We start from the raw sequence: 15,270 nt of genomic DNA on the forward strand, positions 1-15,270 counted from the left end.
AAAGAATCCAGAAAAACGCATTTCCCCTCTTTAGAATGCAAATCAATTTATAACATTTTTGACATAAGTATTTGACCCCTCTGCAAAACACGACTTAGTACTTGGTGGCAAAACCCTTGTTGGCAATCACAGAGGTCAGACGTTTCTTGTAGTTGGCCACCAGGTTTTGCACACATCTCATGAGGGATTTTGTCCCACTCCTCTTTGCAGATCTTCTCCAAGTCATTAAGGTTTCGAGGCTGACGTTTGGCAACTCCACAGATTTTCTATGGGATTAAGATCTGGAGACTGGCTAGGCCACTCCAGGACCTTAGTGTGCTTCTTCTTGAGCCACTCCTTTGTTGCCCTTGGCCGTGTGTTTTGGGTCATTGTCATGCTGGAATACCCATCCACAACCCATTCTCAATGCCCTGGCTGAGGGAAGGAGGTTCTCACCCAAGATTTGACGGTACATGGCCCCGTCCATCGTCCCTTTGATGCGGTGAAGTTGTCCTGTCCCCTTAGCAGAAAAACACCCCCAAAGCATAATGTTTCCACCTCCATTTCCCTCAAACACTGAGCAAATTTCAGGTCTGCTGAGCTCAAACTTGAACTTTGTGAAAATTCTGTGCAACTTTCGGCGCACATTTACTGTGAACACTGAGGCTGTACCCACTTTAAGTTACAGTTTCAGACAATGGTCAAGTAGGCTACTGTGGCTATTTGATCCTAATGTAGTCCTACCAGAGTGGCCTACCATCAAAAATAAGGGAGAAAATGCATCCCATAACATTAACACGGAAATAGCTGTTCTATCATTCAGCCTACAGTAGCAGCCAATGTGTGGTGTTCAATGTAGGCCTACATTCCATGAGACTTTTGAAAAAAACATGCAGGGTTTGACATTAACCTGTTTATCCACTTGTCCTTCAGACAAGGAGGTGACTGAAAATGTTGTTGTGCTGTTTGATGCAAGAAACCACTTTACAAAATAAAATCTATTATTATTCCCATACCATTATCACAGAGAATCAGACAAATTATGCTACCCTCTGCCTATTGGCTCCAGCTTATTCAAGCCTGTCTCAAAATACAACACTGCCCCTTTAAGCCAAAAAAAAGCTCTTTACTTGACTGACTTTTCAAACATGTCTAGAAATGTACCACTTTTGTGCTCTTGTAGGAAGCAATCACTCCCCCATTGCTGACTACAAATGATCTTTAACTGGGCTAATAACTCACTAACTATGAAAAGGATACTGTATGAACAGATCAGTTGTCTTTGTATTCTTGTAATCATGTAGCTACAGTGAGGGAAAAAAGTATTTGATCCCCTGCTGATTTTGTACGTTTGCCCACTGACAAAGAAATGATCAGTCTATAATTTTAATGATAGGTTTATTTGAACAGTGAGAGACAGAATAACAACAAAAGAATCCAGAAAAACGCATTTCCCTCTTTAAAATGAAAATCAATTTATAACATTTTGACATAAGTATTTGACTCTGCAAAACATGACTTAGTACTTGGTGGCAAAACCTTGTTGGCAATCACAGAGGTCAGACGTTTCTTGTAGTTGGCCACCAGGTTTACACATCTCATGAGGGATTTTGTCCCACTCCTCTTTGCAGATCTTCTCCAAGTCATTAAGGTTTCGAGGCTGACGTTTGGCAACTCCACAGATTTTCTATGGGATTAAGATCTGGAGACTGGCTAGGCCTTCTTAGGCTCCCTGTCTGGCTCCTGATCTATTTAGTGTTCATATGCTGTTTAAAACGACATGTAGCCTATTTGAAATGATGAGCGCTTCTTACAGTCACCTTTTCATGTTGTTTAAAATACTTTTCATTCAAATCATATGGTTTGGTTTCAATACTTCCAAATGTTAGGTCCAGGTAGTTACAAAAATAGATGGGTGTTGGTTAAATGGTGATTTTAATGAATGGAGCGAATTTGGAGCTGCAGTTTTTTTCCTGTGAGCGAGGAGCGTTTTTTAGCGGAGCGGTTGGAAAGGACGTGGAGCGCCAGAGTGGTGGTGAGCGATGAACGGGATTTCCGACCGCTCAACTCCGCTCACATACTCTGATCTTGGCACTCCTCCACCATTTAAAAAATATTTTGGAAGCTATAGAAATGCATTTATTCATGTACATTTGTTTTAGCCACATTTATTCTATTACATCATCAGAAGTGTCAAATTGCACTAGATGTATCTCAATATTCTTAAATGGATCTTACACTGTCTGTGCTGAACATACAGGATAAGGGAATGCAAATGTCAGAATACTTTCACATGTCAAATTCAAATATAAGTATGGGTAAAGGAAAGGAAGCTATTTTAGACCATTCATAAGGATAATTTATCTATGAAAGGAATTCTCAATTTACAATAGCGAGACAGATAAGCACAGCATGATATACAAACGCCAGATGCCTCACATCCTTGATCTAAAGCATTGCAGATTTGGGTCCTGCTGTAGAGACCACATTGTCCACATCTCTGTGGGATTCAGTTTGTGCACCACCATGAGCTCCCTGTAAATGCAGGGGTTGAAGTGTGTCACCCCCTTTTCGAGCCCAAAGGTCTTGAAGCCAGAGTGGTGCGTCAGTGTAATGTTCATCTTCTGTAGGCATAAGCCCACAAAGACATCATCAATGGGGAACAGGTCAATGCTGGACGCTGCCACTCCCAGGCTCAGCACAGTCTGTCTTGACATCAGGTAGCCCCCACCGCCAGCGTATAGAGGATATGGCTTGTTGGGGTACATCTCCACTGGTATGAAATACTTACTTTGTTTGTACCGGACTGGATAGCCAGACATGATGTTCCCAGCATACAGTTGCTCAGAGGGCTTGTTGTCCTTAACATATTCCACCAGATTGCTGGTGTAAACAAAAACATCATCGTCCCCTTTGAACACATAGTGGGCCCAGTAGCACTCCAGGCTGAACCATTTGAGGAAGTGGACCTCCTTCAGGGTCAGGTTGAAAAAACTGTCCTCAAAATCCCACTGCAGGATGTCCCCAAACTGCCTGCTCTCCCACTCCAGTACCTTCTGCAGCGGGTAGCCCTGTATTTTGTCTGAAGACTTACCTACTAGGAACAATAGTTTCACCATTTTACCCTGAACATATCCCTTCTTCCCCCATGTGCTCCGAAGTGCAATCCTGCGATCAACCTGGATGGCTGTCGACTTAATGGCCAGCAGGAGAAAGACGTCATTCTGACAGGGTGTAGGAGACAGCAGGCGGGGGAATGTCCTGCAGTGTTTGTACATGAGGAAGTTATGGTGGGTAGGTGGCATTGAGGATGGAATGTTGTTCATGGTGTCATTCAGGGAACAATTGAAAACATCCACAGTGGACTGTGACCGTGTTGGTGTGGTGGAGGTAGAAGTGTTCCAGTGCCTGTCTGTGTGGTTCATGCGCAACAGTATGAAGACGCCAATCAACAATGCAGTACCAATGACAAGGGACCATCTACTGCGGCTTTGGTTTCTGAAGAGGATCCTCATGGTTCTGAAAAAGAATTGCAAGCACACCACTTTTTAGCCACAAGGAGACAGAATTGGAACTGGTATATGAAGTAGGCCTGCAATAGGCTACAAGTGGCACAATTTATTTAGTCTCATACCAAAAGTATGTATGTCACACATTATTGTGCCTCTGGTGTAGCCTGTCATGTTTGGCATGGCAAGGAGTGGCACATACCTCAGGGGCTTTCTCAAGTACAGAATAATACTCCTGTATGTGGACAATATACAGGCCCTAGGCCAGCTAGGAAATGTGTGTGACTTGACCTATTTGATTACCCCTGCCCTAGGCTATGCTTAACAACCCAGCTAACAATTCTAGGGAGAGAGAAAGACTTTGTAACGTTACCCATAATGTTCCCCTGATGTTTGAGTGTCCAGATTTCCACTAGTTTTGGTAACATTCTATGTTTGTTATCAAAAACCTCCTGAGAACCTATTTAGCATGTTTTGGCATTAGAGTTACGCAAAGAATTCCCTTAATGTCAAACAGAACTTATCCAGAACGTGGTTATCACGTAAAATCAAATCAAATTGTATTTGTCACATGCTCCGAATACAACAGGTGTAGACCTTACCGTGAAATGCTTACTAACAAGCACTTAACCAACAATGCAGTTCAAGAAATAGAGTTCAGAAAATATTTATTAAATAAACTAAAGTAAAAAATAAAATAAATATTAACAAAATAAAATAACAATAACAAGGCTATGTACAAGGGGTACCGGTACCGAGTCAATGTGCGGGGGTACAGGTTAGTCGAGGTAATTTGTACATGTAGGTAGGGGTAACGTGACTATACATAGATCATTAACAGTCAGTAGCAGCAGTGTAAAAACAAAGGGGGGGGGATTTGGGCATTTGATTAATTGTTCAACAGTCTTATGGCTTGGGGGTAGAAGCTGTTAAAGAGCCTTTTGGACCTAGACTTGGTGCTCCAGTACCGCTGGCGGTGCGGTAGCAGAGAGAACAGTCTATGACTTGGGTGACTGGAGTCTTTGACAATTTTTACATTTACATTTTAGTCATTTAGCAGACGCTCTTATCCAGAGCGACTTACAGTTAGTGATTGCATACATTTTTCATACTGGCCCCCCGTGGGAATCGAACCCACAACCCTGGCGTTGCAAGTGCCATGCTCTACCAACTGAGCTACACGGGAAAATATTTGGCATGGGTCCCCAGATCCTCATAAAGTTCTACAGCTGCACCATCGAGAGCATCCTGACCGGTTGCATCACCGCCTCTGACACCGCCTAGTATATAGGTCCTGGATGGCAGGAAGCATGACCACAGTGATGTACTGGGCCGTATGCACTACCCTCTGTAGCGCCTTACGTCGGATGCCGAGCAGTTGCCATACCAGACGGTGATGCAACCGGTCAGGATGCTCTCGGTGGTGCAGCTGTAGAACTCTTTGAGGATCTGGGGACCCATGCCAAATCTTTTCAGTCTCCTGAGGGGGAAAGGCATTGTCGTGCCCTCTTCACGACTGTCTTGGTGTATTTGGACCATGATAGTTTGTTGGTGATGTGGACACCAAGGAACTTGAAACTCTCGACCCGCTCCACTACAGCCCTGTCGATGTGAATGGGGGCATGTTCGGCCCTCCTATTCCTGTAGTCCACGATCAGCTCCTTTGTCTTGCTCACGGTGAGGGAGAGGTTGTTGTCCTGGCACCACACTGCCAGGTCTCTGACGTCCTCCCTATAGGCTGTCTCATCGTTGTCGGTGATCAGGCCTACCACTGTTGTGTCGTCAGCAAACTTAATGATGGTGTTGGAGTCATGATTGGCTTAGATGTGTTAGATATGTAAAAGTGTGTTAGATATGTAAAAAACGCTGTATGTTGAAAACACTGTTTGTGTGTGTGTGTGTGTGTGTGTGTGTGTGTGTGTGTGTGTGTGTGTGTGTGTGTGTGTGTGTGTGTGTGTGTGTGTGTGTGTGTGTGTGTGTGTGTGTGTGTGTGTGTGTGTGTGTGTGTGTGTGTGTGTGTGTGTGTGTGTGTGTGTGTGTGTGTGTGTGTGTGTGTGTGTGTGTGTGTGTGTGTGTGTGTGTGTGTGTGTGTGTGTGTGTGTGGTCCTCTGTAGCTCAGCTGGTAGAGCATGGCGCTTGTAACGCCAAGGTAGTGGGTTCGATCCCCGGGACCACCCATACACAAAAATGTATGCACGCATGACTGTAAGTCGCTTTGGATAAAAGCGTCTGCTAAATGGCATATTATATATTGGCCACGCAATCGTGGGTAAACAGGGAGTTCACAGGAGGGGACTAAGCACGCACCCCTTAGGGGCCCCTGTGTTGAGGATCAGCGTGGCAGATCGTGTTGTTGCCTACCCTTACCACCTAGGGGTGGCCTGTCAGGAAGTCCAGGATCCAGTTACATAGCTGTTCCTTTTGTCCAGGTGGGAAAGGGCGGTGTGGAGTGCGATTGAGAAATATAAGATGTTAATGTTTTAGACAGGTTTTATGGGACGTTGCAAGAACATTAATGTGTCCAGTTTTCAATGGGTTAGGAGAATAGTCCATCAACATCACACCAAACATACACAGAACATGGTTGTCATGTTCTCAGAATATAACTTATTACTGTTCTAGACGCGTTTCATTGGAACGTTGCAAGAACATTCCTGTGTCCAAGGACGTTTAAAACATATGACATTCTGTCATGCTCCTATGGAGGTTTTTATCTAGTTGCCGGCTTGTTCCGGGGATGTACCTAAAGACGTTTTTAGGACGTCGCCCGATGGTCCCAAAGAATAATCTCCAAAAACATATTTTATTACACATCACCCCTTGTTACTGTTGTCGAGGCCACCAAGGCCCTGATTGGTGAACCACTGATCCATTCACAGCTCTTTGTCTGTTGGTAATGTTAGGGACACCCCCCACACAAACAGCACTTTCAACATACAGTGTTTTCAACTTACATATTTGACACACTTTGACATACATGATTACATTGTGCCTGTTCATTTATACAGTAAATATTATTCAACATGTCCTCACCTGGGATTTGAAATTACAACCTCTTGGTTCACGGCATTCCGATCTTCCTGCTATGCCACCATGTCTGTCAATGACTGATTTCACCTGTATTGCTACACTTTGCACTTCAAAGTCAATCTCAGCTCTGTTAAATTACACTCAAGAAAAACTATTTTATTTATCATAGTGATGAAGGAGTAACATTAAAACAGACTAATATGCCCCACCAACATTAGACAACTATACATAAAACCATAAAATTGCTGAAATAAGTAAATCAAATAATTGAAGAGAGAATGGTCAGATTACCTGATAACTGACACTGTCATGGTGGCGTAGCAGGAAGATTGGAATGCCGTCAAAGTGTGTTAGATATGTAAAAAACGCTGTATGTTGAAAGCACTGTTTGTGTTTGTGTGTGTGTGTGTGTGTCTAATCTTGCCAACAGACAAAGAGCTGTGAATGGATCAGTGGTTCACCAATCAGGGCCTTGATGGGCTCGACAACAGTAACAAGGGGTGATGTGTAATAAAGTATGTTTTTGGAGATTATTAAGAAACACATAGATTTTTAGAATGTTTCTTTGGGACCATCAGGCGATAAAAAAAAGTATTTAGGGATATCCCTGGAACAAGCTGGGAACTACACAAAAACCTCCAGGCAACCATGAGAGAACATCCTATGTTTTAAACGTAAATTGGGCACAGGAATGTTCTTGCAACGTTACCATGAAACATGTCTAAAACATTAGTATCTTATATTCTGAGAACATGGCAACCATGTTCTATGTGTATTTGGTGTGACATTGATGAAATATTCTCCTAACCCTCAGAAAACTGGACACATGAACGTTCTTGCAATGCCCCATGAAACGTGCCTAGAATTAATATCATTAAGATAATGGTCTCTTGGAAACAGTCCTTGCACATCACAGGAACATCCCTATGAAAATGATAGGTAATAAATTAATGAGACTCTTAAGGGACCGTTCTCTAAAGTTGTGGGAAGTTGGTGTCTACATGTCAACTAGGCCTAGTTATTTCTACTAGTCTGTCTTGATTCCTTATTTAAAAAAACAAAATAAAATATAATGCATGATTTAATAAATGTATAACAATTTATCCTATGAGCCCCAGCAATTTGGTTTCTTCTCATTTGTATTATACAACGAGTGGGTCTAATCCTGGATGCTGATTGGTTAAAACCGCTTTGCAGCAGTTGTCTATCCTGGTTGCCGTTTCTGTTCAGCTATTACATTCCGTTCCTTGCCACTACTGTCTTTGGAAAATGACAGGAGTGGCAAGGAGCGGAATGTTAGCTAAAAAGACTGGTACCCCAGACTAGTAGTTTCTACACTGAACAAAAATATAAACGCAATGTAGTGTTGGTCCCATGTTTCATGAGCGGAAATAAAGAATCCCAGAAATGTTCCATACGCACAAAAAGCTTATTTATCTCAAATGTTGTGCACACATTTGTTTACATCCCTATTGGTGCACATTTCTACTTTTCCAAGATCATCCATCCACCTGCCATCCATCCATCATCCATCCACCTTAAACAGCATGTCCATTACACAGGTGCACCTTGTGCTGGGGACAATAAAAGGCCACTTTGAAATGTGCAGTTTTGTCACACAACACAATGCCACAGATGTCTCAAGTTTTGAGGGAGCATGCAATTGGCATGCTGACTGCAGGAATGTCCACCAGAGCTGTTGCCAGAATGTTAATTTCTCTAGCATAAACTGCCTCCAACATCGTTTTAGAGAATTTGGCAGTATGTCCAACTGGCCTCACAACCGCAGACCACATGTAACCACGCCAGTCCAGGACCTCCGCATCCGGGGTGCTGAGGAGTATTCTGTCTGTAATAAAGCCCTTTTGTGGGGAAAAACAAATTCTGATTGGCTGGGCCTGGCTCCTCAGTGGGTGGGGCTGGCTGCCAAGTGGGTGTGCCTATGCCCTCACAGGCCCACCCATGGCTGCACACCTGCCCAGTCATGTGAAATCCCTAAATTAGAGCATTATTTATTTATTTCAATTGACTAATTTCCTTATATGAACTGTAACTCAGTAAAATCTTTGAAATTGTTGCATAATGCATTTATATTTTGTTCAGTATATTTCACGACTAACACCAGCTATGACGGCGAAATCCCTATTTGCTGTTCCATCTAAAAAGTCACTGTGCATCTCTGTCCAATCAGCCCAGCCAGGCAATTGATAAACATGATCTCCACTGTAAAAAAGCATCTAGACAATATCTCCCCTTGCTTTTGGCTAGCATTTGGTTTGACCCACTGTCATCACAACCAATGTTAGTGCTACACAGAGAATACACCAATAGTCGGTAACAATAATTTGGCCCAGGTGGTGACCTTCTTTCCCGGTCTGGGTTCTGCTGAGGTCCTGCTCCTAGTCTGCTTTCTGACAGATACAGCATTCTCTCTCTCTCATCACCTTTGTGTGTGTGTGTGTGTTCTGTGTGACATGATTTGTGTTATGTTCCAATTCTCTACCTCAGGGGTTCAGCTCGAGAACCAAATGAGGAATTAACTGTCCTCCAATGACCCAAATTAAGAAAAAATAGTATTATATGTGATTATAAATGTATTAACTCGTGACCCACCTTTCACATGCCCAGGGCACACTTTGGGTCCCGACCCACAGTTTAAGAAACTCTGATTTACCTCCCTAAGTGTGCACTAATGGCACACCTCATCATTGACTTTAAAGCATTGGATTGAGTTATGTTCTTTTTTTTCATTCTGGTTTGTTTTTAAAACCCAGCAATTGCATATGATTTCAGATTTGCTGATCAAAAAGCACTGAACACATTTTATCGGTCATAATTTTTTTAATAATAACATAAGTTGAATACCAATACACTACCAATGCACAATGCTATACTTTTGGGAAAGATACAATGCCCGTAAGAACCCTGATAATAGTATTTATCGAATTAAGAACTCTTTGTTTGTTTTACAGGTTGTGGAGAGGGTTGCAGAGGAGGTTGTGGAGGAGTGAGCCCTTGACTCCCCTGTACCATAGAAGGTGACCAGACAAGACAATTGTGTAATCCGGTGTGTGTGTGTCAATCAGATTGCAGATTTCTCTGAACCCGTTAACTGAAATTATAAATGTGTTAATTGTTTATATTTAATTGTGTAATCCTGTGTGGTGTGTGTGTGTGTGTGTGTACACATCTTCTAAATAAAATGTTAAATATATTTTGTTTAATTCATGCATCCTTATGAGAAAGTTAAGAAAACCATCTATGGGAACCTTTAGGGAGCATTGGCAACATTCAGAGAACATTCCCAGAATGTTCCTAACTTTGTAACCTTCAGAGAGCTTTCCTAACTTTGTAACGTTCCCAGAACGTTCCCCACTACCTTCAATACAACCAAACGTTAAGAAAACCATCCATTTGAACCTTTAGGGAACACTGGTGCAATGATCAGGGAACATTCCCACAACCTTCAGAACCAAAATGTGTTATCTTGGTGTTACTGTTTAGAGCAAGTTTTCAAGGTGTTTGTGGCTGGGCGTTGTGGTAATTCGGCCATTCTAAGGCTCTGGTGGAATTTTCTATACAGCCTGCCAAGTGCAGGCACGATCACGGATCTGGTGGCATTTTGCAGAAGCCCCAGATCCATGCTTTCTTTGGAGAGGTGGATTGTGGATTTTGCTCAATGGGAAAAGTTATTTTTTTTAAATGCTTAGGATCAATGTTGTCACAGTTGCTTCTTGTTGAAAAGGTGCTAACGTTAGCTTGCTATAGCTAGCTATCATCTTCCTCAATCCTATAGAAAATGTGTGGGAAGAACTGAAAAAGCGTGTGCGAGCAAGGAGGCCTACAAACCTGACTCAGTTACACCAGCTCTGTCAGGGGGAATGGGCCAAAATTCACCCAACTTATTGTGGGAAGCTTGTGGAAGGCTACCCGAAATGTTTGACCCAAGTTAAACAATTTAAAGGCAATGCTACCAAATACCAATTGAGTGCATGTACACTTCTGACCCACTGGGAATGTGATGAAAGAAATAAAAGCTGAAATAAATCTTTCTCTCTACTATTATTCTGACATTTCACATTCTTAAAATAAAGTGGTGCTCCTAACTGACCTAAGACAGGGCATTTTTACTAGGATTAAATGTCAGGAATTGTGAAAAACTGAGTTTAAATGTATTTGGCTAAGGTGTATGTAAACTTTCGACTTCAACTGTATGTATCAAATGGTAACCTACAATAGCATTTAAATGAATAGGCTACTTTGGATGTCAGTTTCATTGAGGACTTTTCCCCATAAAAAGAGCCACACGAGGGCGTTCCATAACTTTCATTTCACATTTCCACTCGGGCAGCCCCCGAGACTCAATAATTGAGCATGTATAAAACATTTCGCTTGATACCGTTTTCTTTAAGCAAAGTCAACATTAGAATGCAGTTTAAACCACCTCCGACAGAATTTAAGTAGGCCAATTTGACAGGAAAAACGCGAACATGGCACAACACTGGTTTCCGTTTGCTTTTACTTTTAGGTAACCGAGATTAGTATTGCCGCGTTCAAAACAACTGGGAACTCGGAAAAAAATAGCTCCGACTGGGAACAATCGTTTGAACCCTCATCTAACTCGGGAGTTCCAACTCGGAAACTCGGGCCTCTTTCTAGAGCTTCGACTTTCTGACCAGAAAATATCACTGACGTCATAATTTGACCTCGTATTATTCCGAGTTCCCAATTGTCTTGAAAGCACCATAAATATCCTAAACCTAGCTAGCTAGACTGGAGAGAGGAAGGAGAGAATTCACTTTGTGTTTCATCTGCTGCTGGCTTTCTAATGTTTACTCACATACGTATTTCCACATGTAATTTATTACATTAGATTTTTATTCTATAAAGACTAATTGTGTGAATATTGTTGAAAAATCATTTGTCGTTTTCCATACTAAAAAGTGAAGTGACACTTACAGTTTACCATGTAGGCTACAGGCAATAGGCTATGTTCCTCCATCTATGTTTACTGTTCTAATTACGTTGGTAACCAGTTTATAATAGCGATAAGGCACCTCGGGGGTTCGTGGTAACCTCGGGGGTTCGTGGTATATGACCCATATCTACCATGGCTAAGGGCTGTATCCAGGAACTCTGCGTTGCATCATGCATAAGAACAGCCCTTAGTTACGGTACAGTATATTGGCCATATGCCACATCCCCTTGTGCCTTATTGCTTAAATATACAGCACCAACTACATAAATATATGTTAGGGTCCATTATCTGCTACCTGGACAAAAAAAAGTTTTCTTAACCATTTAAAAAATAGTTTCAAACAACATGGTTATTCACTTACTTGTTATTAAAAGAAGACGCAGTTGGACCATCAAAATAGTTGTAGCCTACTCAGGACATGAATTTTGGTGAGAATTGAAGTGTGTCAAACATCCACAGCACAGTCCAAGAGGATAAGCAAGCAATGTTTGTACATCTGTCGCTAAAACGCTCAATTCATAATTTGCTTGATCCCGTTATTATGGCCTACTATACCCGCGATTTTAAAGAAGTTATGCTATTCATCTAGAGAATCATTGGGAATTGACTCAACTATACTCTATTCAATGGTTACCACGTTCCAGTTGCCTACAGTCTGGAATGGGAAGTTGCCTTTATAGTCACCTATAGCAGACCTGAAGGGCGTGCCTTGCGCTTTGTCATTAATGTGCTTGCTGATAGCAAGACCACTCTAAACCTCTTACATACTCATATTATTATTGATGTGCTTGCTGAAAGCAAGGCCACTCTAGCACACTTACATACTCTAATTAATGTGCTCGGTGAAGGCAAGACACAAGATGTCTTACATACTTCTTTTACTGTGCTTGCTGAAGGCAAGAAACTCTAGATTTATTACATACAGTACTCATATTATTATTATTATTATTTCATTTCTTCGGCTTGCTTTAAGACATTAAAACAAAATCAACTTTCAAATGTGCAAACGTCCCCAACTTAGATTAGTTAAGAAAACATTTTTGGTAGCGTTTCTACTTTTTGAACTACAGTGGGGAAAAAAAGTATTTAGTCAGCCACCAATTGTGCAAGTTCTCCCACTTAAAAAGATGAGAGAGGCCTGTCATTTTCATCATAGGTACACGTCAACTATGACAGACAAAATTAGAAAAAAAATCCAGAAAAACACATTGTAGGATTTTTTATGAATTTATTTGCAAATTATGGTGGAAAATAAGTATTTGGTCAATAACAAAAGTTTCTCAATACTTTGTTAAATACCCTTTGTTGGCAATGACACAGGTCAAACGTTTTCTGTAAGTCTTCACAAGGTTTTCACACACTGTTGCTGGTATTTTGGCCCATTCCTCCATGCAGATCTCCTCTAGAGCAGTGATGTTTTGGGGCTGTCGCTGGGCAACACGGACTTTCAACTCCCTCCAAAGATTTTCTATGGGGTTGAGATCTGGAGACTGGCTAGGCCACTCCAGGACCTTGAAATGTTTCTTACGAAGCCACTCCTTCGTTGCCCGGGCGGTGTGTTTGGGATCATTGTCATGCTGAAAGACCCAGCCACGTTTCATCTTCAATGCCCTTGCTGATGGAAGGAGGTTTTCACTCAAAATCTCACGATACATGGCCCCATTCATTCTTTCCTTTACACGGATCAGTCGTCCTGGTCCCTTTGCAGAAAAACAGCCCCAAAGCATGATGTTTCCACCCCCATGCTTCACTGTAGGTATAGTGTTCTTTGGATGCAACTCAGCATTCTTTGTCCTCCAAACACGACAAGTTGAGTTTTTACCAAAAAGTTCTATTTTGGTTTCATCTGACCATATGACATTTTCCCAATCCTCTTCTGGATCATCCAAATGCACTCTAGCAAACTTCAGACGGGCCTGGACATGTACTGGCTTAAGCAGGGGGACACGTCTGGCACTGCAGGATTTGAGTCCCTGGCGGCGTAGTGTGTTACTGATGGTAGGCTTTGTTACTTTGGTCCCAGCTCTCTGCAGGTCATTCACTAGGTCCCCCCGTGTGGTTCTGGGATTTTTGCTCACCGTTCTTGTGATCATTTTGACCCCACAGGGTGAGATCTTGCATGGAGCCCCAGATTGAGGGAGATTATCAGTGGTCTTGTATGTCTTCCATTTCCTAATAATTGCTCCCACAGTTGATTTCTTCAAACCAAGCTGCTTACCTATTGCAGATTCAGTCTTCCCAGCCTGGTGCAGGTCTACAATTTTGTTTCTGGTGTCCTTTGACAGCTCTTTGGTCTTGGCCATAGTGGAGTTTGGAGTGTGACTGTTTGAGGTTGTGGACAGGTGTCTTTGATACTGATAACAAGTTCAAACAGGTGCCATTAATACAGGTAACGAGTGGAGGACAGAGGAACCTCTTAAAGAAGAAGTTACAGGTCTGTGAGAGCCAGAAATCTTGCTTGTTTGTATGTGACCAAATACTTATTTTCCACCATAATTTGCAAATAAATTCATTAAAAATCCTACAATGTGATTTTCTGGATTTTTTTTCCTCAATTTGTCTGTCATAGTTGACGTGTACCTATGATGAAAATTACAGGCCTCTCTCATCTTTTTAAGTGGGAGAACTTGCACAATTGGTGGCTGACTAAATACTTTTTTTCCCCACTGTATAACAATATTTAAAATATTCTCCAATGCATTTACATGGAAATCAGGGGGTCATATACAGTGAGCTCCAAAAGTATTGGGACAGTGATACGTTTTGTTGTTTTGGCTCTCAACTCCAGCACTTTGGATATGAAATGATACAATTACTATGAGGTTAAAGTGCAGACTGTCAGCTTTAATTATTTTAGGGTATTTTCATCCATATCGGGTGAACCGTTTAAGGACCCTGGGACTAAACACCTCCCTCTGCAACTGGATCCTGGACTTCCTGACGGGCCGCCCCCAGGTGGTAAGGGTAGGTAACAACACATCCGCCACGCTGATCCTCAACACTGGGGCCCCTCAGGGGTGTTTGCTCAGTCCCCTCCTGTACTCCCTGTTCACTCATGACTGCATGGCCAGGCATGACTCAACACCATCATTAAGTTTGCCGATGACACAACAGTGGTAGGCCTGATCACCGACAACGATGAGACAGCCTATAGGGAGGAGGTCAGAGACCTGGCCGTGTGGTGCCAGGACAACAACCTCTCCCTCAACGTGATCAAGACAAAGGAGATGATTGTGGACTACAGGAAAAAAAGAGGACCGAGCACACCCCCATTCTCATCGACAGGGCTGTAGTGGAGCAGGTTGAAAGCTTCAAGTTCCTTTGTGTCCACATCACCAACAAACTAACATGGTCCAAGCACACCAAGACAGTCGTGAAGAGGGCACGACAAAACCTATTCCCCCTAAGGAGACTGAAAAGATTTGGCATGGGTCCTCAGACCCTAAAAAGGTTCTACAGCTGCACCATTGAGAGCATCCTGACTGGTTGCATCACTGCTCGGCCTCCGACCGCAAGGCACTACAGAGGGTAGTGCGTACGGCACAGTACATCACTGGGGCCAAGCTTCCTGCCATCCAGGACCTCTATACCAGGCGGTATCAGAGGAAGGCCCTAAAAATTGTAAAAGACTCCAGCCACCCTAGTCATAGACTGTTCTCTCTGCTACCGCACGGCAAGCGGTACCAGAGCACCAAGTCTAGGTCCAAGAGGCTTCTAAACAGCTTCTACCCCCAAGCCATAAGACTCCTGAACATCTAATCAAATGGCTACCCA

The 15,270-nt window shown here is 42.6% G+C and overlaps 1 protein-coding gene across 1 annotated transcript; it reads right to left on the reverse strand.

The window, feature by feature from the left end:
* Positions 1–1,663: 1,663 nt before the first annotated feature.
* On the reverse strand, positions 1,664–12,229 carry LOC121562371 (N-acetyllactosaminide beta-1,3-N-acetylglucosaminyltransferase 4-like). The gene is made up of 2 exons (XM_045211091.1): positions 11,858–12,229; positions 1,664–3,498 (listed from the first exon to the last, which is right to left on the reverse strand). The coding sequence occupies exon 2, from the start codon at positions 3,492–3,494 to the stop codon at positions 2,415–2,417; it is 1,080 nt and encodes a 359-aa protein (XP_045067026.1). The 5' UTR covers positions 3,495–3,498; positions 11,858–12,229; the 3' UTR covers positions 1,664–2,414.
* Positions 12,230–15,270: the final 3,041 nt, after the last annotated feature.

The sequence above is a fragment of the Coregonus clupeaformis genome, chromosome 35 (genome assembly GCF_020615455.1).
Source record: "Coregonus clupeaformis isolate EN_2021a chromosome 35, ASM2061545v1, whole genome shotgun sequence".
Lineage (NCBI taxonomy): Eukaryota > Metazoa > Chordata > Actinopteri > Salmoniformes > Salmonidae > Coregonus > Coregonus clupeaformis.

What these genes read in the sequence shown, in the direction of transcription:
- LOC121562371 (XM_045211091.1), bottom strand. Translation starts at nt 3,494, where the DNA reads ATGAGGATCCTCTTCAGAAACCAAAGCCGCAGTAGATGGTCCCTTGTC.